This window comes from Trachinotus anak, unplaced genomic scaffold, assembly GCF_046630095.1.
Source record: "Trachinotus anak isolate AG129_WGS33_773 ecotype Australia unplaced genomic scaffold, CSIRO_AGI_Tana_v1 ptg000018l, whole genome shotgun sequence".
NCBI classification, from domain to species: Eukaryota; Metazoa; Chordata; class Actinopteri; order Carangiformes; family Carangidae; genus Trachinotus; species Trachinotus anak.
In genome coordinates, this window is record NW_027273869.1 from 3,986,707 (window position 1) to 4,010,181 (window position 23,475).

General features: G+C 44.4%; 1 protein-coding gene across 10 annotated transcripts in view; it reads left to right on the top strand.

Annotated features, from left to right (window-relative positions):
* nav3 (neuron navigator 3) overlaps positions 1-23,475 on the top strand; it is a 456,492-nt gene that overhangs the window by 232,005 nt on the left and 201,012 nt on the right. For 2 of the 10 annotated variants that reach the window (XM_071502608.1, XM_071502613.1), the window contains exon 1: positions 14,063-14,629. The exons of 4 other annotated variants lie outside the window; for them this stretch is intronic. In XM_071502608.1, coding sequence (XP_071358709.1) covers positions 14,372-14,629 — 258 coding nt within the window. In that variant the 5' untranslated portion in view covers positions 14,063-14,371. Of the gene's footprint in view, positions 1-14,058; positions 14,630-23,475 lie in introns of those variants that run through there. 4 more of the 10 variants (XM_071502606.1, XM_071502607.1, XM_071502603.1 and 1 more) reach the window with 4 other exon arrangements.

Below are 23,475 nucleotides of genomic sequence, written 5' to 3' on the forward strand. Positions count from 1 at the left end.
TACACAAATCCACACACATTCTCTCTCTCACTTATTTGCTCATTGAAGTTGGTGTCTCTATCTTGATTACAGCCAAACACACTTACACAATATTTTGTCTCCAAGGCTTTGGTTGCAACTCACTGACTGATGGAGACAGTAGGTAGATAAGCAGTGAAGGGGAAGATTTACACTCTTTTTCCACCAAAATGAGCAGGTATATGCAGGTTTTTAAAACGTAGGTAAACCCGCTAATAAGAACCATTGACTCCTTTTCCACTGCCAGACTGAGGACACACGCATCTGCAAGGAGCGACGTCAGCACATGCATGTAGAGCACACACACAGATGCATTAGAGAGAGAGTGAGCTGCTAGCTGCCGTGCAAACTGGTAAATCGGATCTGTCACGTCTCGTTCCCGGGTTGGGGCTCCTGTTAAAGTGTCGGAGCCTCTGTGTGAGTCGCTTGCGATTGTGTGTTTTTAAAACTTATTCTGGGGCTGCAGCTCACACCCTGAGCAGTGTAGCCACATTGTTTCTGGCATAACAGCACCGTGCTGGGTGGGTGACATGTTTGTTTACAGTGTCTGTTCTCTGAAAGAGATCACAGCAGGAAAAGGGGTGAATATCTGAGCCGATAAATACATATATAAATTTCTGTTGCAATCAAAAGCCAGATGTCATGATTTTTGACCAGTGGAAAAGAGACTTTGCTGTTTATGCAGAGACAAGTGGCATAAAAATACTGTACATAAAGGAACTAACATGTATAGCATGCTGATTTCAATATGTATTTTTATGTTCCTCAGTCTTATTTGGGTGGGGTTGTTTGGGTGGGGTTGTGAGCTGTTGGGTGTTCTTTTATCTGCTATAGCTTTCCACATATTTCATGTTGCTTCAGCTTGGCGCCTGAAGTTGCTCAACATGGGCCACACATGCTGACAGCAAACAGAAATGAACCCAAAATGTTCAAATATCACCAATGAAATATCCATTTTTTTAAATAAATGTTTAGTTTCCACCAAATGTCTATTCTCTAAAACAGCATTTAGTCCTAAAGCTCAATGAAACCCAGAGTTATCATATTAACTTTACATTTCCCGTGTTGCAGACACACAGCTGACACATTTGTGTCGGAGGAGAGGAACACTGTCTCGTCACGCACGTACACAGTCATAGGTAAACACACTTCCTGCTCATTCCCACTCAGCCACGGAAGCGGGTCTTCATCTCTCAGAAAGCCCCTGAGTTGTTGCTCTATGTGGGTCAGAGTGTAGCAATTATATGACTGTCCTCCCTCCCCCTCTCCCCCTCCTCATCGCATCATAAATTAAAACAGCGGAGACGCCCGCCAGCTGCTTTTTCTTTAAAACTTATGTAACAACCGTGTGTAGTTTACAAGACAGTGAGCATGTACAGTGTCGTGCCGTGGGCTGTGTGTAAAGGCATCTTTAACAAGCTGGTGCTGTTGAGTAGACATTACACATAATGAGATGTTGTACAGTGAACACAGGCTGCTTCAGTCTGCTTTTCTGGTGTGTGTTATCATGCAATGTTGCGTCTTTTCATGTTAGCGGACATGTTTATGTATGTGCTATATATGTGAGAGCCCAGAGGTGCGTGTGCACACTGTCACGCTCACATCTGGGTCTGCTGACCGTGTGTCAGCATCCAGGGGCGCAACTGAAGGCAGCCGGGCAGCTTTCAACCCTCCTCTTTAATCAGACGCGCTCTCAGACGGCGTAAAACTGGCCACTGTATGAGCCTCAGCGCTAATGAGGGAGTCAAATGAGAGTCAAAGCAACCCGGGGCCAGCCACAGATGACACCAATATGTGTTTATCAGATGAGCAAACAACAGGCTTTCCCTATTTACAGCCCAGGGGACAGAGGTTAAAAGCTGTGTGTGCCACACTAGCAGTTGAAAGTAATGAGGCTTAAGCTAGTTGCTCGAGGGATGTAAGATACTGGGGTGTTGTTTGGGAAGAGCTTACGAGGTTCAAACAGGCTGGCTCTGTTGATATTATAAAGGTGGTGACTGTGGTGATGAAATATTAGTGGGAGTCCTCTGCTGTGCCATGGGAGCAAAGCTCGAGTGAAGGATCTCATTAGATCTGCTGAGAGGATTTACCTGCACCTCACTCTAAACAATGTGTGAAGTAATGCGAAGGTTGAATGAAAAGATTAACTGAATGATTGCAGTTGCACTGAAGTGAGTCTAGAATGTGCTCACAGGCAGAGAACAAAATACACAGCTGTGTTAGTGGAGTCAGAGTATAGATCCTCCTGGTCAAATATTACTCCAGTACAAGTGAAGGTTGTTCAGTCCGATTTTACCTGAGTTACAGTGCTGGAATACTGGCTTTTAAAAAATACTGAAGTATCAAAAGTACTTTTTTTATGTCAACGCATTGTTTTATAGTTCCACATTTACAGAACCTCATGACTCTGAAACAACCGACTGACTGTGGAACCTGTACAATACAAGGATAATAGAAATGGCCACAGGTCATTGGACCAACCACAGCATAAACACAGTCACCACTACAAGCTATCTGTACAGTAAAGTACAGATACTGGAAAAATATACTTAATAACAGTACTTGGATAAATGTATTTTGTTACTGTCCACCTCTGGTAATAGGTTTCCATTGTTTAACAAAAAAAAAAAAGGGCCTCATACAAATTGCATTTGTATGAGGGAAAACACAAGACAGCACCAGAGAGCTGCTCCCACTGAAGCAGGCTCAATGGTCTGGTGAGGAGTGAAGGGTGAACAGTCACACAGCTTTATGCTGTTGGGGAGAGTGTGTAGACTGAAGTCTGGCATCACAACCAGGCATAAGCAGTGTCCCACAGGGTGAATACTCACGTGTGGTGACATTTCAGACAGAGCTGGTTGATATTATTTATTACAGATAAAAGCACTTTTCCAGCTGACTCTGTGATCAGTCCACATGTCCAACTGCAAATCCCTCCAGACTGAAGGACAAAAAAAAAAATTATGGGCTGTGAAAAATGTATTTGGGTCGAGCCAGTGCTGTACAGTTCTCTTCAAGCTATGATTGTGGATGAAACAGTGAGTGCATTTGTGTTATTGTCAAACCTGGAGAACTCAAGATGCTGTCACTGCAGCAGCGTCCAGGCAGCCAGTCACCAAAGTGGATTCATGCTCAGCTGTTGAGGTGAGTCACGCGGAGACATCAGGGAGTCAGAGACACATCTGCACTATATGAACTGAATTGAATTAGGGGCGGCAGTGGTTTGCCTTGTTACCTCACAATGAGAAGGTTGTGGGTTCGAACCTGCCATGCAGCTGGGGCCTTTCTGTGTGGAGTTTGCATCTTCTCCTTGTGCCTTCCTCCCACAGTCCACAGACATGCAGGTTGATTGGTGACCTCTAGGTGTGAATGGTTGTTTGTCTCTACTGTATATGTCAGCCCTGTGATAGACTGGTGACCTGTCCAGGGTGTACCCCACCCTCGCCTCGTGCCAGCTGGGATTGGCCCCCGCCTTCCTGTAATTCTATAAGGATAAGTGGTATCAAAAATGAATGAAATGAATTGGACTAAAACCAGTATAGAACTCAAAACCTGGATACTGGTTTGTTATCAGTCATTGTCAGTGTTTGCAGGGGCACAACAGCACACAAAGTGAAGCCTCAGCATCTTTTACCATAGCAAAGTATTTTCCCCACAAGACTCTTGTGTTGCTGCTTCACGTTATTGTTGTTGTTGTTGGGATCTCTTCCCGTAGCCACATTAGCAGAAAACCTCCTCCTCCTGCGACACCATCCTTTACTTGATGGCTTTTGTGCTTGACCTGTCAAATATAATTGACTAACAATGGCGATGAGCGCTCCAACATTCTCATCATATCAGTTTGGTATTGCATTTGGCTTGGGATGACACTGAAGCAATAGCGGGTGGTGCCACATTGTCTCTGTGAGGTTTGTGTTAGTCATTTGACTGAATTTTCCCTCGCCAGTCCTTTTGATTTGCTGTGGGGGCCCATTGTTTTTTTCTCTTTATATTTTGCAAAAAAGTCAGTCGATTCAGGACAAGACTGCTGTGCTGACATAACATGACTGAAGGGAGTAACTGCTCAGTTCCTGTTTAGAAAAAACATCAATTAACTGTTTGGGTTTTTTTTTTTTTATTGTTGAGGAGCTATTTTCAGTAGCGCCCTCTACTGAGCAGCACCTTCCTTCTCCAGCCTTCCAGAGCTGCTTTCATCCCAGCCAGACTTTGGTACAGCTCTACATATCCTCTCCTGCTTGTTGTTTTTGAGGGAAGAGTCTCATTCAGCACTTCAGCACTTTATCAACTCCAGCTGTGAAATTCAAGATTCACCGAGGACACGAGTCTTTCACAAGAGGAGAAGCATGGAGACGCGGGGTGGATGTGGGGAAGACCATGGCGAATCACAAGGGAAAGGAATGTGATGGTCATAAATGGCACTGATTTACGCCAACTAGGCCACAGGGAATGAAAGTCATTGGCTTTTGCAATTTGTCAAACGTAAAAGTACAGTGTGTCTTCACTGAGGAAAGTTTTGACAGTGATGGTGTTGTGATAGAGGGCTGTGAGTATCTGACACGACAAGGAGCAGTTGTCATGATGTGTAAGTGCCGACTAAATGTCATCCAACATTTCTTTCTGTATTGCAGGTTTTCTCTCTGCTACAGAAAGCGGTCAGTGGAAGACTGGAGAGCAGTAACCAGCAGTTAGAAAGAGCATCGCAGCATGTAGGAGAAGCTACATTAAACTGATGTATTGTTATCAACCCCACCCTCCTCCCGTCCTCTCTGTAGTATCATTTATCCCTGTGTCATAGTCCAGGAATGATGAGTTCTGTTTCATTTTCACTCCTCCAACACAATGAGGCGAAAAAAACTAGTGGCGACAACTCTTTTAACATTCCTGCCATAATTCTGTTCTGACTCTGGAAGTGATGTGTTACTGTACGACCTGAAACATGAGCTAGAGGACACTGATATGCAGCAAGTATTCTAGTGAAAGAGCGAGAGTTAGTGAGAGGCTGTTGGCTGAATGACTGAGTAAAGGCATAAGTAAGGAAAAGGAAATGTGACAGGATGAATGAATTACAAAATAAATGGGAAGAAAGAAGTGAACTATCAGATAGGTAGGTGAGTAGTGAAGTGAATGAATGCATAACCAAGTGAATGAAAGAATGATTAGATCAGTTAATCAGTAAACTGCTAAGTGGGCCCTCATTAAAGGGCCCATATTTTATACTTTTCTGTTTTTTATTTGAAGTGTTGATATATAGATATATATGTATATATATATCTATATATCTATATAGATATATAGATATAGATAGAAGATATATTTGTGTTTTTTAGAACCAAAAACCATCTCAGTGTAGTTTTACACCTCCTCTCTGAGGCTTCTCTCTGGAGCTGTAGTCACAACAGGTTGGTGAGCCAATCAGAGAAGAGGCTCTGAGCCTCTCTCTTCCTCTTCTCTTTTTTCTGCGTGATCAAGTAAAAATATAGCAGATTTCAGGTAAACACTCAGAGAAACCAAATCCTGCAAGGTTGGATGGTGGGTCCAGGTGGGCGGGGCTTGGGGCATGGCTGAGAGTGGTAACTGCTTCGTTGTGACATCACAAAGTTCCAGAAGTCCTGACGGCTGGTTTTAAGGCTCAGTTTCTGAATACAGGCTGTGTGCATTTCACCGTGGACTGAGGCTTTGATACTTTCACAGTATTAATATAGAACCTAGACCTGCTTTAGAATCAAAAAACACATGGACACCTATATACAATATGGGACCTTTAATGAGAGAGTGAATGAATGAGAGATTTAAGGACAATTACCGTGAGTGAATGGGTGAAGAACTAAATATGCGGTGAGCAAATGCATATATAAGTGAATGGGGGCATAAGAGAGAAATAGAACTGAATGAATAAGTGAATCACTTCAAAGGACAGTAAGTGGTTGTTGAGAGTAAACATCTTAATGACTGAACAAGAAGTGAAGTGAAAGCCAAGCTGGGCCTCCAACAGAAGGAGGACTGGAGGAGCAGGAGGAGCCAGAACTGTACCCACCAGAGCTCTGGAGGAAATCCTGCAGCCAGAGTCTATCCACATGCCCCCTTTGATTCATTGTAGTAGAGGTATTAGCCCACCACATGGCATTTCAAACAGAGTGCTGAGAGAGAAATCCAGGAAGCCCTAATTACTTTTAATTCATCAAACTTGCACTTAATGTTTTGTTTATAACTACAATCCTCGAACAGGGCATTTTTCAAATTCCACCATCCCTCAAACGTGCCTTCTCCCTGCCCAACATCCAACAGGCTCTATGTTTTACAAATGAGCTATTGAGGACACAGAAATAGAGTGATGCAGAACAGCAGTTCCCAGCCTCTGGAACGGGCCCCACCAAAGGGTCATGAAATAAATCTGAGGGGTCGTGAGATGATTAATGGCAGAGGAAGGAAGACACAATGTTCTGACACATATTTGTGTGTATTTTTTGGACTTTGCTCTAATCTTTGCTTTTTTCTTTTAAACATTGTGCATTTTTACCTCATTGAGCCTGAGACAGACAGTGAAATGAAATGAAACCATCTGAGTAGTTTATAGAGGAAATCACTGTTTCGAAGAATTGACAAAGGGCCCGAATTAGAATTTTATTTTGTTTGTTTTTGGGAAAGGGGCCACAAGCAAAAAAGGTTGTGATGCAGAATAAGCACCTGTTTCACCAAATCTCAGTAAACACCATGATGCTAAACTCACAGTGTTTCGTCTTGACTTCATTCAAACAAGCACAGAATTAAGTACAGTTACTAAAGTATAAATACATTACAAGTACAAGTACAAGTAGGAAGTATTACACACTAGTATAGTAGTATCACAGTTTTAAGATACTTGTACTTTACCTGATTTCCGTTTTGTGCTACTTTACACTTCTACTCCACTAAATTTCTATGGGAACGCAGTACTGTTTTTACTCCTTACACATTTATCTGACAGCTCAGTTACTTTGCAGATTAAGATTTTACATACAAAACATATGATAACCTCAAATACGTGGCATTGTTACACAAAATGTTACACCGTATCAGTGTTAAGGATCCAATAATAAAATATACATTTTTAATGCTCATGGAAGCCATGTGTCTGAATGACTACTTTTGATTTTAAATATTTATAGAGAACATTTTGCAAGTAAGACTTCTGTACTTTCAATTACATTGTGAATGCAAGAATTTCACTTGTAATGCAGTATTTTTACAGCTTGCAGCTTGCCAGCACATTTTTCTGCTTTTCACAGCTCACACCACCATGAAGTATTTTGACCATTTACATTCTTAAAATGCTTTTACCTTTAGGTTACTTTCACAATTCTGATTCTCAGTAGTTAATATGTTTAATGCATAAGTTCACTTCATATTCTATATTATAGTGCTCTGTGAATATGAAGATGTGGGAAGTCATTTCCCCTGATGCTCTAGTGTTTTTGGTGAAATGCATTAGTTGTCTTTGCGTGGGTGGTTGACCGCGGAGAAGCCAAAGGTTGACTGAGGAGTAGGAATCTATCTGAGGGTCCTGAAGCAGAGAGACAGAGCAGGGATGAAAGTGAATGTATGTTTATGTCCTCCCAGGTCATGCTTGATGTATGTTAATGGCACATGCCTGTGTTCACTGAGCTGCTGTACATGCCTCCATTTGCTCGGGCAACTCTTTGTTGTGTGTGTGTGTGTGTGCCAGCACGAGTGTGTGTGTGTGTTTGTTTTATTTTCCATGTTGTCTGATGTGCGGTTGACTGATAGCATTCAGAGTGCTGACAGGGCCAGGTGCGTGACTATCTATCTACCCTCCCTGGGGGAAGTGTGTAGCCCCTGTGTGTGTGTGTGTGTGTGTGTGTGCGTATGTGTGTGTGTGTGTGTGTGTGTGTGCGTGTGTGTGTGTGTGTGCGTGCGTGCACCCAGTGAGGGTGGAAGGTGTTTGACCCCTCTTATCTCCAGCACCCCGGCGTGTTTGTTTTCACAGCCACGGCACAACCTTAGCGCTGACGTCATGTGACCCTGGGCGGTATCTTTCATATGAACCTCACACACATCGACCAGAGCAGTTTACCAACCATCCACCCACTGCCTGGAATAGATCATAAACACATGACATTATTGATTCCATCACTCTGAAATATGTGTTGTTCTTTCTGACTGAAATGCTCTTGGACTTGTTTTGTTTTCCGACAGCAACCAAATGACAGAACATAGAACGAAACATTGCATCCAACCAGGAGGAATTCATTCTGAGGGGATAAATATATATATATATATATACACACATCAGGTTAAAGCACACATAAGACTCTTATTTGTACCTAAATCCACACATTGTGTCAGACGCTACCTGTGGAGAGCGGCTGGTGGTAATGTGGAGACGGTCCTTGACCGCCACCTCCATCCTCTGCCTCCCCTCAGCCGGAATGCGCTCCCTCTCCGCCAGAGGTTCAGTTGTGGTTTTGCTGGAAACCGAGAATAGGGAAGCGTTGCTGAGCAGCCTACGCAGGAATAGTCACCGGGGCATAAATTTAGATGCGGTCAAGTCTTTTTCATGTCTGTGTGAATTAAGATGAAGGCAGTGAGAATGCCTTTGAGATGCACATGGATGAATATGGCTGTAACACTTCAGTTTGGTCTGAAACTATCTGGTCAGTGGTATTTTGCTTGATACCACTAACTTATCCTGGGCAGCAGGAAAGCAGAAGGTCATTTGAAAGGTAAAAAAGAAGAAAAAAGAAGGCACAGGAAGTCATCCTCCTTTGGAGAAGAAGGTGAGTAAGAACCTTGATGGCTCACAAGAAGTATTTCTGCCACTAATTGCTTGTAGAGATCCTTAGTCTTCAGTCCAGTCTTTGGACGACTTCTCTGACAACTTTGAGTCTTTGGTCCACTGTTGGTTATGACTTACAACCCTAGAACACAACAGTCAGAACAACATATTTGTTTTGATTAGTTGGAATTCAAAGTACATGTCAGTTACATACCTGCCAACACCCGGGATTCACCCATATCACGAGGTAATCTCCCAGCGCTCTCCTGTTTTGTTGTTTCTCCCGGGAAACTCCCGTAATTTGCATGGCCCTCAACCTTCATTAGAGACAAACTAAGGTTTCTGGCACAGCTTCATCTACTTCCAAGGTGCATGGAGAAAGGGAAAAGTCATCAGGGTCATCCCTCACCCCGATGAAGGCCACAAGCCGAAACACGTCTAATAAAGCTCTTCAGTTCTTCAGCAAGATTGTTTGTGAAACACAACCTAGACACACAATCCACACACATACATACAATTTCAACGCATCTGTCACTGCAACCTTGCAACCAACAACCCGATTCAGGTGGTACGCGCAGCTGCTCTCTTCTCTCTATAAATTTAAAAAACATTAGATGAATCTTGTCATACATTTATTATGGAGCTGTATCATTATTGACTTTAAACCCTCACCCTGAGTTAATATCCCAGATTTCCACACCTAAATGTTGGCAGGTATGCAGTTAGCTGGACATAGAACTTTAGATTTCTATGAACATATATATTATGTTTTAATCCAGTTTGTTCCAGTCTTTCTCTTTTCTTGTTTGTGACCGACTTCCTCAGACAAGGTGGTCTTGACTACAGCTCCGCTGATTGCTTTGCAGTCTGTCTGCCACATATTGTGAAATATTACCCAGAAGTTGAGGAACTCAGCACACACTACAAGTATTTAATCTCCTTTTGTCAACATCTTCCTCCCATTGATATCCATTCCATTCTTCACCTCACCCTGTTCTCCGCATTTCAACCGTGATACAGTTGGCCGCTACACTATTTTTAGAGAAGTGGTCGGCCCTGGTAGCCAAACATTAGGACGCTGACCTGCCCAACTCGGTTTGTGCGGATGGAAGTGAACCTGAGACCTCCTCCACCAGTGTTGACTTTGGAAAGCTTCACTGTTGTTAAATGAGGAACTTTCGGCGCTGTATTACAGTGGTGGCCTTTTTACCTTCAGGTAGCTGAGGCACTCTCATTCCCACTGTGCAATTATTTTGCAGCGTAAGGTGATTATCTCCACGAACCGACGCAAAACAGGAGGAAGTGAGAGGCTTTCTTAAAATCTCTCTGAGGTTTCTGGTCTAAGCTTATTTCGACTCAGCACCCCTGGGAAGGGACCTCGTCAGAGACGGGTTTCCCGACAGTTGCAGGAGGTCCTGGGAAGTTTGGATGCTCGCCAAAAGTGCTCCAGTTCGTGTAACTCAGCAGGCAGCAGCAGTCAGAGTCGAGTTGGACTCACGCCATTCATTCACGTGGTATCCTGTTGTTTTAGGCTTGTCATGATAGCCCCTGGTGCGTGATTGAAAACATGTTGGAGTAGCTGGTGCTATTCTGTGGCGTCCCTATTAAGGCAATTGACTGTCAAAGCCACTGAAGCAGTTTGAAAGAGGGTAGAAGAGGAAGCAGCAGCAATAAGGATTTTCTACCCTGATATTTGACCTTCAAAACAGAGGAGGAGGAAGCTCTCCCATCATCCAGCTGGTGGATGACGACACATTTCAGGTGTTGTGATTTCTGTGGTAAGGTGATGAGCTCTGTGTTTAGTTTTCCTCTCATCCCCTGCCCTTTTTTTTTTTTTTTTTTACTGGACGATGCCGTGTTAAAAAGTTCCGGTTTGCCGTGACACCACAATGTGCCCCCTCTGAGTCCAGCACATCTCCTCGCCTCCCTAAACTGAACCAGATGCAGCCTTTCCATATAAAACTTTCACTCCCTTTTATGTCTTGCACAAAGCAGGGAGCCATTACAAAAAAAGAAAAATAAGGTGGGGGGGGGGGAGGCTACATGTTATATTGTGTCCAGTTAATGCAGTCCAAATGCAGTATGGCTCATCTGCGTCTCTCAAAACAAAACATTTGATAGAACACATACAGTTCCCAATGCTGCATACAATTACAGCCTTTGAAGAGACCCTCTGTCACAGAGTTATATCTGCCCTGTATTAATCCTGCTGTCAGCCCTCTCTCTAATGTTACAAACGACACCCCATTAATACACTGTAATGCCAAACTCTTACTGAAACCAAGCGGTCAGAGAACAATGCTTTAAACACTTCAAAACTGCACTGATCAAAAGAAACACTGTGAGAGATTTACTGTAACGTTCAGAGTATCAAGCGCTGGGGTCATGTCGTTTGAAGGAGAGTGGACTTGGATTTGATTTTTTTTACAGTGGTTGTCATGTTTGTGGGAGATGCTGTCAGCCTCCTGCTGTCCACACCAGTGATATACATTGATCCAGTGTCTGTTTCTCGTTACACACAAGCAGCCTGAAACCAATTTTGTGGCTGCTTCTAACAGCTGCTCACTGTTGCCAATTTGGTTTCTTCAGTCAAGATACTTTACACACTTTCCCCAACCATTATTAATCTACAGCGTCAACAGTGTCGGGCAACTCGGCAGCAAAATATTACATTGCTTTTGTTAGTCAACTGTCAGCAGCCTTAAACAACTCTAGATCCTCCCAACACTGTATATCAACTTATTTCTATAAGAATAAGTCAAATAATAACTGATAATCAATGGCATCTACACTATGAAAAAGTCAATTAATGATAACATAAACCAATCATAGCTGCCAATCAATGCACAGTAAAGGATTAAGACCTCTCACTGTCTGTCGAACACTCAACATGTAGATTATTCAGGGTTCAGTTTGCTAGAGAAGAACGAGGTCATCCTACAAACACGCTGATACCTATTGCAAATAGCCCCATTAAAGGCAGGTGAACAGCTGATCAGACAGAGCAATGAATAGTACAAATGGTTTTATTATCACCTTGAAGGCCTTCTCGATGCTTCATAAGTGATCAGTTCAAATCCTTAATGCTTTCTTAACTCTGCACACCTGAACTTTTTGCTGTGTCAGGTTCTCTTTTTCAAAATGTTACAGAAACTGTTGGTCGTAGCCGCCCAGTTTGACATCAGAAAGCTCGGAGGTTTTGACTGAGGCCCTGACATCAATAGTTGCAGTCTGTACTGTGGGAAGCTGCAGGAGAAATCTCACTTCTGGATTTGACCAAAGCTCTCCAGGATTCATTTGTGTGTAATAGATCCAGCCTCTACTGACCTCTGGCACCTGCACCAAATCATGAGCACAAATACTGAAGAATGGATGAAGGCATGAGATAGTTATTTATAAGTATTAATCAATCCATGTACTTGATGCATGAGGCTGGTGTTTTTCTAAATTCACCAGCCACTTTATTAGGTACACTTTGCTAGTACTGGGTAAGACTCGCTTTTGCCCTCAGAACTGCCTTAATGTAGCATAGATTCAACAAGGTGCTGGAAACATTCCTCTGAGATTTTGGTCCATATTGACATGATTGCATCACACAGTTGCTGCATATTTGTCAGCTGCACATCCATGATGTGAATTTCCTGTTCCACCACCACCCAAAGGTGCTCTGTTGGACTGAGATCTGGTGACTGTGGAGGCCATTTGAGTACAGTGAACTCATTGTCATGTTCAAGAAAAGAGTTTGAGATGATCTGAGCTTTGTGACATGGTGCGTTATCCTGCTGGAAGCAGCATCAGAAGATGGTACACATAAAGGGATGGACATGGTCAGCAACAATACTCAGGTAGGCTGTGGCATTTAAACGATACTGAGTTGGTACTAAGGGGCCCAAAGTGTGCCAAGAAAATATCCCCCACACCATTACACCACCACCACCAGCCTGAACTTGTATCAAACAAGGCAGGATGGATCCATGCTTTCATGTTGTTGACGCCAGTCTTCTCCAATCTCCAATCTTCTATTGTCCAGTTTTGTTGAACCTGTGTGAACTGTAGCCTCAGTTTCCTGTTCTCAGCTGACAGGAGTGGCTCCCGGTGTGGTCTTCTGCTGCTGTAGCCCATCTGCTTCAAGGTTCAACCTGTTGTGCATTCAGAGATGCTCTTCTGCAGACCTTGGTTGTAACGAGTGGTTATTAGAGTTACTGTTGCCTTCCTATCAGCTGGAAGCAGTCTGGCCATTCTCCTCTGACCTCTGGCATCAACAAGGCATTTTCTCCCAGAGAACTGCTGCTCACTGGATATTTTCTCTTTCTCTGACCGCTCTCTGTAAACCCTGGAGATGGTTGAGTAGGAAAATCCCAGCAGATCAGCAGTTTCTGAAACACTCAGACCAGCCTGTCTGCCACCAACAACCATGCTACATTCAAAATCACTTAAATACCTTTCTTCCCCGTTCTGATGCTGGTTTGAACTTCAGCAGGTCGTCTTCACCATGTCTACATGCCTCAATGCATTGAGTTGCTGCCATGTGATTGGCTGATTAGATATTTGTGCTAACGAGCAGTTGAACAGGTGTACCTAATAAAGTGGCCGGTGAGTGTATATTCCCATTCAGGGAGAGTAAAGAATGAAGTGGCTAAGTGGTAACTGTGAGACAGTCCAGTCTAAGGCAAAGAGCAACCTGCAACAACCAGCTTACAGCAGAAACCAGTTGAGCAACAACTGTAACTTCAGCGTGGTGCCTAATGAAAAGTGTTCTCTATAAAGACAGCTTCCACTTCCACCAGCTGGAATTTTCCTTTTTTTATTTCCACCCTCAAATGCTCTTTTTTTCTTTTTTTTTTTAAAGAAGATTTCCTCATTATGTACAACTCTGAGGGCTTTTTCCCCTCTCACATTTTTACTATTCCTCTCATGGAAGGGAGGGGCAGCTCCAGATGTAGACACAGAGAGAGAGAGAGAGAGAGAGAGAGAGAGAGAGAGAGAGAGGGAGTGCATCTATTTCCAGTGTTCGGTGTTAGCGTGAGGAGAGAGAGAGAGAGAGAGAGGGACAGAGAAAGAGAGCTGTTTTGACAGTTGTGTTGGGGAGCGCTGAGCACACACACACACACAGACACACACACTCAGCCAGGTCTCTGTAATCACGGTTTTGCCGAGCGGTGGTTGTACCTTCCAGAGGAGTTCACGCCCCCTTGAACTGTTTTGGCTGACTTTGTGGTACACTTCTGACAGTGAGAGAGCGAGGGAGAGAGAGAGTGAGGGAAGGGGAGGGAGCAGTGTTGCTTGTGGGAGGAGAAGGAGGAGGGAGTGAGCAGGAGGAAGGAGAAGCCCTCTCAGTTTCTGTGAGTCCTGCTTGCTGTAGGCTACAGAATGAGCGCAGTTGCTTTCCTCTCAGTCTGAGAGGCAACTGCTGTTTTTTTTTCTTTTTCTTTTCTTTTTTTTTTTTTTTTTGTTTTTCCTTTCGTTCCAGTGCCAGACATCAGTGGGGGACTCTATAGATTTGTTTCCCTATCCCTCACAGCACTTTTTGGACCTCTCTCTCCCACTCCCGTGTTATTATTTTCGTGCCTGGGAAGTACCATGCCGGTGGTTGGCGTAGCCTCCAAGCTCAGGCAACCCTCCACAGTGGGCACGAAACCGGTGCACACGGCTCTCCCCATCCCCAGCGCGGTCAGGGCGGCCACCTCGCAGGGCTACATGGCCCGGCAGCAGGAGCTCAGGGCAGGTGAGGGCACCCCGGGGCTCTCCTGCCAGCTGTCAATCAAGTCTGAGTACCAGCAGGAGAGGACGCCTGAGGGGAAATCCAGAGCTGAGACGGAGGAGAGCAAGATCTGCAAGGTTAGTGGAGACGGACACACTCTTTGCTGTGTGTGTGTGTTTGGTGTGCAGGCAGCGTAGTGACACTCCACAGGTGTCAGGGATGAAGGAGCCAGCGGTGTCTGTCTCTCTCTGTCTGTCTGTGTCTGTCCTGCTGTTTTCCTCCTCCTCCTCCTCGTGCTTGGAGCAGGTGTCTGGCTCGCTCCGAGCTCCAGCACACGGTAATGACTCATGTGTGCTCCGGCGAGATGATGTCGCTGGTTTGTGATCATCAGCTCAGAGGGGAAACTAGATGAGTAATGCATCACTGGCAGCGTATTACCTCATCCTGCTGCCCATTCACTCTGTGTATAATTTACTAATCTGTGTGTGTGGAATGGAAACTTCAGGGATTGTGTGTGTCGGAGTATTTAGTCGAGACTATTGTGAAGTGAACCGTGTCAGCTCCTCTGTGGGGAGGGAAGCTAATACAGAGGTAATGTGCTACCTGAGAAGCCCCCACAGATTAGTGGAACATGGTGTGTGTACACGTCCTGTCTCCTGATGCAGGGTAATATTTCAGATAGATTACCGGCGTGCCCCCCTCGCTCCCAGACTATATTCTCAATATCTCCAGCAGCGTCGTTGCAGATGTTTTAGTGGACGCACAGAGATCAGTGTTAAGTGCTTCGCCATGCTGAACTCCGTCTGCGCCAAGTTCTTTTTTTCCTTTTTGCAGAAATGTTTGGCTCCGTCTCTCAGGCTGCAGCGGAGCAGGCGGGGTAGGTCCATCTCGAGGAGGAAGGAGTTTTCAAAACTCCCCGCCAAATAGTTTCAGCGGTGCCTCGGCCCGTCCCACATCCAGAGCTGTCAGAGCACAAACTGAAACTTTCCTGTTTGGCCGGTTGATCTCCCTCTCCCTCCCTCCCCCCCGCCTCTCCACCCGCCGCTGCCTCTTTCTACCGTTACAAGACTTCCTGACAGAGACAAAAAAAATGGAAAGACTCCCTGACCCTGATTCTTTTTCTGGCTCTCAGACTTCTGATACTGAACAAAGCTGCTGATTTTCCTCGTGACCCAGAGGAAACATGGGCAGAAGACATCAAAGCACGGGTCAGCGCTCCCCTGCCTGTAAATCCTCCCAGCGTGTCCATGACTGAGTCCAAATCGCCTGCAGGGTGATTATGAGAAGGGGGGGGCAGGCGGTGTGTTTCATCATTAACCTGCTGCTGAACTGGCAACTTCAGCTTGACTCTCAGCTTGTTAACACAACTGGGCTCTTCAGAACCTCCTGTTTGGTGCATTAAAAGTAGCCGTTAGAGTTTATTTATTTTTTTAAATCTGAGTTTGAAGAAGATGAAGTGGAAGGCTGATGTGTCAGCATCCATCTCCCACCATGCTCTGAAAACTAAACCCTTCATGCAGGCTTCCTCATTCTCAACTTGTGCATTTAACTTGTTCCTTACTTCATCCATTCACAGTCCATTGTCTTCAGGCTCTTCTGTAACAGAAATGCTAGAAGTCCACTGTTGCTCTGACTCTTGTCCTTCTTACTGTTTTTGCTTTGTAAGATTATTCTAATGTTCTTATGGACAGAGCATCAGCTAAACTGCCTGAAATGAACAATCACTGCACCTTTCTTCAGTCCCTGTCATTGGACAGCTCGGGGGCGGCAGGCAGAAAAAGCCTGGCCTGTCCCAGCCTGTCGGTGTGGGTGAGGAATGGGTGGTATGGAAGGGGTAATTAGTCTGTCTAATTGTGTTGTGTTGTCCCTTAAGAACTTTACTCGCTGGCTTTTTAGAGGAGAAAAGGGAGAGAAGGTGGAGTAGACGCTGTCATTACTCCTTCACATTCACCAGCACTCCTTGTTTAGTGTGGATTCCTATTATCAAGCAGGATCAAGCGTAGGACTGCACGCGCGTGTGTGTGCAGTGCATGAGTGCATGCTTGTTTGTGCACATGACGACCCCCCCCCCCCCCCCCCCCTCCCACACACACACACACACACACACACACTTATATACAGTAGTGCCAGCATGTGTTGGCTTGTTTGCCTGAGGTTAAACATCCTACCCTGGGTGGTGTTTATAGTAGGAATCACTGTAGTTGGTTGGTGGTGGAAAATTCCACCTGTCGGGTTAATGAAGAGGTGAACTGTGAGAGTATGTGTCCCATGCTTTAGTGGCTGCACCCTGACAATACTCCTGAGCCTGCAGAATGATTATGACACAAGTGCAAGAAAAATAAATGAGGGCTCAGCGCTGAGGAGAGAGGAAGCAGGGATTTGTTTCTCCTTTGGTGTGGTGTTTGCAGAAGACAAGCAGGCCTGATGTTGTTTTGCACAAAGCCAAGCAGGAAGTCCAAGTGAATCTTAAGACAAGCTCCACTGAAACAAATCCGATCTGCGGCTCAGCGCGAAGCTGAGGGCCCACCGCTGCGTTTGGACTCGGAGGTTTCACGTTTAACAGATGTCGCCATGGTGGAAGGACTGTCACCGATTACTGACTGACGGCACAGAACCGGTGCAGGGTGCTGCTGGGCTGTGTACTGGTGTGTAAAGGGCACAGGCAGGCTAGACTAGGTTCACTTTGGACACCATTCAGAATCAGTTGCACCTAATCTCAGCAGCATTAATACAGTCTACACTCGCTGTGTGAAGATAATCCCTCATGTCTGCACAGCAGGCTGCACCTAGTTTCATGGGAGTGTCTTTAAGTTGTGTCTGGATTTGTGTGTGTCTCTCTGTGCACAGATATGTGTTACTCACATGAGTTTTTAAGGTGAGAAGTCTTGTGAAAATCAGATGCACAGCTGTCGGGTTTTTGAAAACAGTGTATATTACCTTGACTGCATTGATTTAACTTGACTAGGTAAATCTTAACATAATGATTCAACCACTTGCACATGGTCTACAGCTCTCAAGTGACAATATATATGCTGTGTTGTCACCATGATGTGGATTCAACCTCCTGCAAATGAGAATATTAGATACAGATAGGTGTCTAGTTTACCATAAACTAACACGTACGAAGTTACAGTGTTCCATAATGAGACCCAGCTGAAACAATTCTTCCAAAGCACAAAGTAATGTGAGGATATAAGCTTCCTGGCTAACTGTCATGACATTAGCAGGTGGGTTGCGTAGTTTCTATGGTGGTGTTGTGCAACACCTGTGCTCCTCCAAGGGTCCCCTCTTAATCCCTCTATGACTCTGGGCTGTCAAGGACTTTGACTTCTCTTCCATGATGGAGACGAGAACAAGGCGAGACGTTTGCTCTTCCTGTTGTACTTCTCCGCTGACAGTTCATATCAGTCGCTGCCTCTGGCACCGCGGGGATGACGAGCTTATCTGAGTCGACTGGGCTTTAATGAAGTGTCAGCGCCACCGCCGCTGATAGGGAATTATCTTGTGCATCAAGAGTTTCGGCAGCTGTCCAAATCACGCAGCCCGAGGACTGTGGGTAATTTAGAGTTCTTTTTGAGATAGGGCTGAAAAGTGCATCACACCTTTTTTTTTCTTAAATCCGCAGTTTGGCAGAAGAACAAGTGATGTTGATTGGATTCCTCTTCATTCATCCTTGAAGAATCCCATGGGTGCTCATGGGATTTATCTAAAGTTATGTCTGTTTTTTTTCTTGATGCTTCCCAGAAAGTGGCATCGAACGGCTGCATCTGTTTGGATGAACTTTACCCAACAGCCTGACGGTCCTGTGCAACCTTTTCTACTCCTAATTATATTTCTATATAACTCAGCTATAACAACAGGGAGGTTGTAGGAAAGTTCACTGCGACCGGATCAAATTTCCTCTAGAAATAATTAGGATATGTTGCTAATTTGCATATTTGGTAAATTGCAAATACATTGATATTGAACATATCAGGAAAATGTTCAGAGACAAAGTATTTGTTTTACATATGATCTTGCAGTATAATCTTCACTTATAGTGACTGTAACAGCATTACACCTTTTTAATGGTAATTTTTTTGTCTGATTTAATTCTGTAAAATTCGCTGTGACTTCAGACACAACCTTTCTATTACATTTTACACAACTCACCATCTTTCCCCAACTTTAACTAAAGTGGATGTGAACCTGGTCTGTGGTGTGACAGTTGTGCGCTTTGTAAACCCTCCTTGAGGAGTCTCGAGGAGGTTGGCTGACTCCTCCTTGTTCTAGTCATGTAAAATATATGTTGCCTCTAAAGATAATCCAGCCAGGGATTGCATTTCCTTCTCGTTGTTGCAGTTTGGTTGTATGGAAATGTAATTTCTGGGAGACAGTGTTGTCCAAAGACGAGCCTACTTCTGCAGCCTATGTGTCTTCAGTTGCTCTTAATCCTGCAACCTCTGTGTCTACTTGTTGTTGCAGTTTAGTTGTATAGAAGTGTAATTTCTGGGACACAGGGTTGTGCAAAGGCAAGCTTGCAGTTTTTTGGTCCTAGCCCTGAGAATACAGCCAATTACTGAAGTGAGTTCCTCTGTATGATGAAGCTTTGGTCAGGTCGGCTTCCAAACACCAGTTAGTGTAGCATTTAGAGTCACACAAAAGTCCCACTTTTTATTGCACACTTACTGCAGTTTTATTCCAACCCTAAGAGTGAAATGTTTGGGAAACTCAAGTTGTGCCTTCCTTTTACAGGTCTCATAACTATTTTTTTTCTCAAATATAGAGAGTATAAAAAATAGAATGGCTGTACAACTGCATAGTCTTCAAAAACAATGAGGTGCTATGAGCTTAGGTGCAGGATGAATGACACCACACGAACCTCCCTGAAGACTGATGATGAGTCTTTTTGTGCTGACAGTCCTCTCTTGTGTGAAAGCATAGTCATCCTGTCTGTGGTGAATGTGTGTTATCTCAGAAATGCAGCTCATTGTATACATGTTGCAGGCTGCCATTGTTGTTGGCTTCTGATGTGGGAATGTTGCTCCCTGTGAATACCTTCATACGTGTTTGCCGGAAGTGCAGCTTGGTGCCAGACACACTCACCCACGTAAAGAACATAAAACATCCTGCAGCTGATCCTCTCTCTCTCTCTCTCTCTCTGAGGAGAATAATCAGGGGCTGTTGTTGTTTGGTTCATCTCATACTCTGGCCTGATGATGCTCTAGGCAACAACACGTTTGAGTTCAAAGTGAGAGAGTGAGGTGGAGTGCCTAAGGGGCTAATGCTGGGGTCCAATGAGTTTGAGTGAGCAGAATGTAAACACACCTCCCTCTGTCTCTTTTCTCTGGGTGGGCCTGAAGCTGTCTGGTTCTCTTGTCTCCTTCTTTCTATTTTTATTGCTCTCACCTGTTTTCTTCAGTTTCATTTTGAGTGATATCTCCCCAGTTTTTCAGTTTATGCAAAATATAATTATAACTTATATAGAATGAAATGATAAAAATAAAGATACATCATGCTTCACATGCTACAAAAAACACTTCCAGTCCCATCTTACCATCCACTCATTTTGCACATAATCAGACTATTTTCATATATTTATATGCATGAGAAAAATTCGCCCTCAGTTACATTACAGTCACTTATAATCAGCATTTATACTCATTAGCTCCATGACAGTGACAAGTGAGTGTTTGGAGTGATGTAAAAGATGAATGATAATAGGAAACTACAAGCCACCTCCACAGTGTTAGGATTCCACAGCTGTGCACTGGCCTGCTTAACCTGTGGAAAACGTCAGCAGGGATGGATTCATGATTGTGTCCAATACACCTCTCTCTCTCTCTCTCTCTCTCTCTCTCTCTCTCTCTCTCTGACTGTCTGTCTGTCTGGCTCTTCATCAGCTCTCCCCCCTCAAGTGGCTCTGAAGCTGCTGAAACAACTGAGAGAAGACAGGGAGTGAGAGAGGGGGCCAACTTGTTCCAGTAGAAGGAGAGCAGTGGGGGTGTGGGGGGTGGTTGGATGGGATGGGTTGTGTTGGGGAGGGTGGGGGTGTCTGAACGTGTCCTAGTCATGGGTGGTCTGACTAGCCATGTGCTGTACTCCATATCTGGAAGAGAAGTTGTCGTTGTGAGGGAGGTGTGAAAGCTCACCAGCAGGAAGAGCAGCGCTGCTATATTTACACTTCTTCCAGCCAACAAGGTCAGGGAGTGATCTTTAAAACACACTGTGATGCTTGTTAGGCCTCCATTGATTCTAAACTGCATTCTTCAAAAAAGGAACCGTTACTTCATCTTCAGCACAGGCGCTCCTGCGGCAGAAAGATGCAGCCCCTGACTGCTGCTGCAGGTTTTGTCAGTCTCAGCGTTCTCTCAGTAGTTTGTCCCTGCAACCATAGCAGCATTGCACTTGAAGGTCAACAAGTCTGTGGTCTGCTCAGCCAATCAGAAATAATGTGTTAACAGGGGAGTCCACCCCAGCTCGCTTGGCCTGATCCAAGTTGGAAACATGGCAGTGATTTTTGGTCTAACACATGATTTTGAACCATAAGATTATCAAATTAAACCAAGAGACGTTACAAAAAAATCCGATTAGGTTAACATATGTTGCAGCTGAAAAACTACTGCTCATGTGATTCGCTCACATTTTTTACATTAGTCCGTCCACTTCAGCAACATCCCCCCACAGCGCTGAGATTCCTAAATGACCCCTGGGTCGAAATTGGGAAAATATTTGAGACAATATTATGCTTTCCAGTGCTCGTTCTCCCTCGCTCTCCCTGTGCCTTTTGTCTTACACACAGTATTTCATTGCCTTTTGTGCCGCGGGGAGTCTGCTGTCGGCCCGTGGTGTTTAAATCTTGGAGTGAGAACACACAGAGCGGCTGGTGTTTACAGTACAGCCACACTGGTTAAAAATACCCTCCCCTGGAAGTACAGTCACAACGCTCACTCTAAAACACCAAGAAAAACAAGTTCAAGTACATGAGTTTAGCAGCGAAACATTTGGAGATAGGAATCCATGAAGAAGGGATTTGTTTACCAGAGCTATAAATTATAAATATTGCCTCTTTTTGATGGGAGTTTCTTTTGTATAAAAGAAAAGATGACTCATTCTGACCTTTGATGGAGCTTAGAAAGTCAGTATCTTGCTTAAGGGTCGTGAAGCAGGCTTGACATTGTACATTTCATCTTGGTTTTCAGGTCTCCATCCACCCTCTCTGACCTGAGGCTAATTCGACAAATAATGAGATTAAAGTGAACAAAGCCTCCCACTGTTATTGTCTCATCATGTCCTCTCTCTGATGTTCTGTGTGTGCGGCATCGTGGCACCGATCACAGGCAGGAAGAAGTGTGAGCGTGTTGCTTGTGCATGGAAGAAAGCAACCAAGCTCTCATGCAGAGGCTGGCATGGCACACACACACACACACACACACCAGGCCTTCTGCTAGTTCAAAGGTTGGCTCACTAATGATCCAAGAGAGGGACGCTTCACTTGCTTGTTGTTTAACACCATAAAAGAAGAAAAGCAAACACAGGAACATGCATCAGGGAAACAGATTTTATGTTGCACACATGTGTCTGATGTTATCTTCCATGCTGCAGAGTCGTCTGCAGGACTGTAGAGAGAAAAGGCTTTTAACACCACAGGTCATCTTCCAGATTCCAACCCACCCACATAAATATACACAAAGATGCACAACAAACATGTTGTGAGTGCAGACTTCCCATCTACTGTAAACTGCAGCACATTTTCTCAGCTACTGTTGATATACTGTCTCTCCGAATCTGTCTGTTTTGCTGCCTCTGTTAACATCTGTGTAAAAGTGTGAGACGAGGCGGGTTCATTTATGTAGCACCATGTTCAGAGCGCTGTCCAGAGCCAGAGAGATACATTGGGAATAAGACATTAAGAAGACGTTCAAACTGCATTTAAAAGACAATTAAAAGCAAAAACAAGCAAAGAGCTGCAGCTGCAGCTTGAAGCTGATTTAACTGAGCTGACCTCAGCTGTTCAGGAAGCTTGTTCCACAGGTGGGGAGCACAGAGACTCAGAGCTGCTTCACCTTCTGGGAGCAAACTGGTCCCAGATCACCTGAGGAGTCTGGATACTTAAGACAAGTTAGTGCTTTATAGACCAGTAGTAGGATTTTATAATCTACCCTTTGACGCACAGGAAGTCAGTGCAGTGATTTAAGGAGCAGGGTGATGTGCTTCACTGTCTGTTTTACTAAGACCTGTGTTACATCAGTCTAACCTGCTGGAAATCAATGCATGGACACGTTTCTCTGTGTTTAGATAGAAATCCTTCATTCTTATGTCTCGCTTTGTTTTTAAGGTGGTAGTGGGATGATTTTTGTTTTCACTCAGCTGCTGAAATTTAGGTCTGAGTCAACAACTACACCAAGATTTCTGGCTAAACTGACTGACTCTTCTTCAGGGCCAAAAACAATGATTTCACTTTTTTCTGTGCAAGACCTTTGTGTATAAGTCATACTGGATAATGATGTCAGACTAATCTAAAGTTTGCCACTGTACAGACGTTCACAGTATATACATACACACACATAAGCTTTAGAAGATGGGAAAGTTCAGCACATCTTGAGCACAATGTAAACTTGAATGATAGGTTAAGGGCCTTGGGGCAGGAGCTGTCTTAAAGGAATAGATCAATATTTTGGAAAATCTGACTTCTCAGACACTGGGAGGTTGTTAGGTAGAATCAGCTGAGACTCCAGGAACTCTTTGACTCGGCCAACAAGGAGTTCCAGCATCTCCCTTCCTGAAAACCATAAATTGTCATTTTTCTCCTTCTGGCTCTTGTGTGTATTAAAGGGAAACTGGAGTCCTACTGTACATGTGAGAAAAAGTAGTATGAGGCTTTTTGTGGAGAGCTGTGTGAAGTTTGGGTCAGTGTTGGTTCTGCCTGAAGGCTACAAGTCTGAACATAAAGAATCCAGGAAAGACGTGAACTCACCCACACCAGATCTCTGCTTGAGGCGAG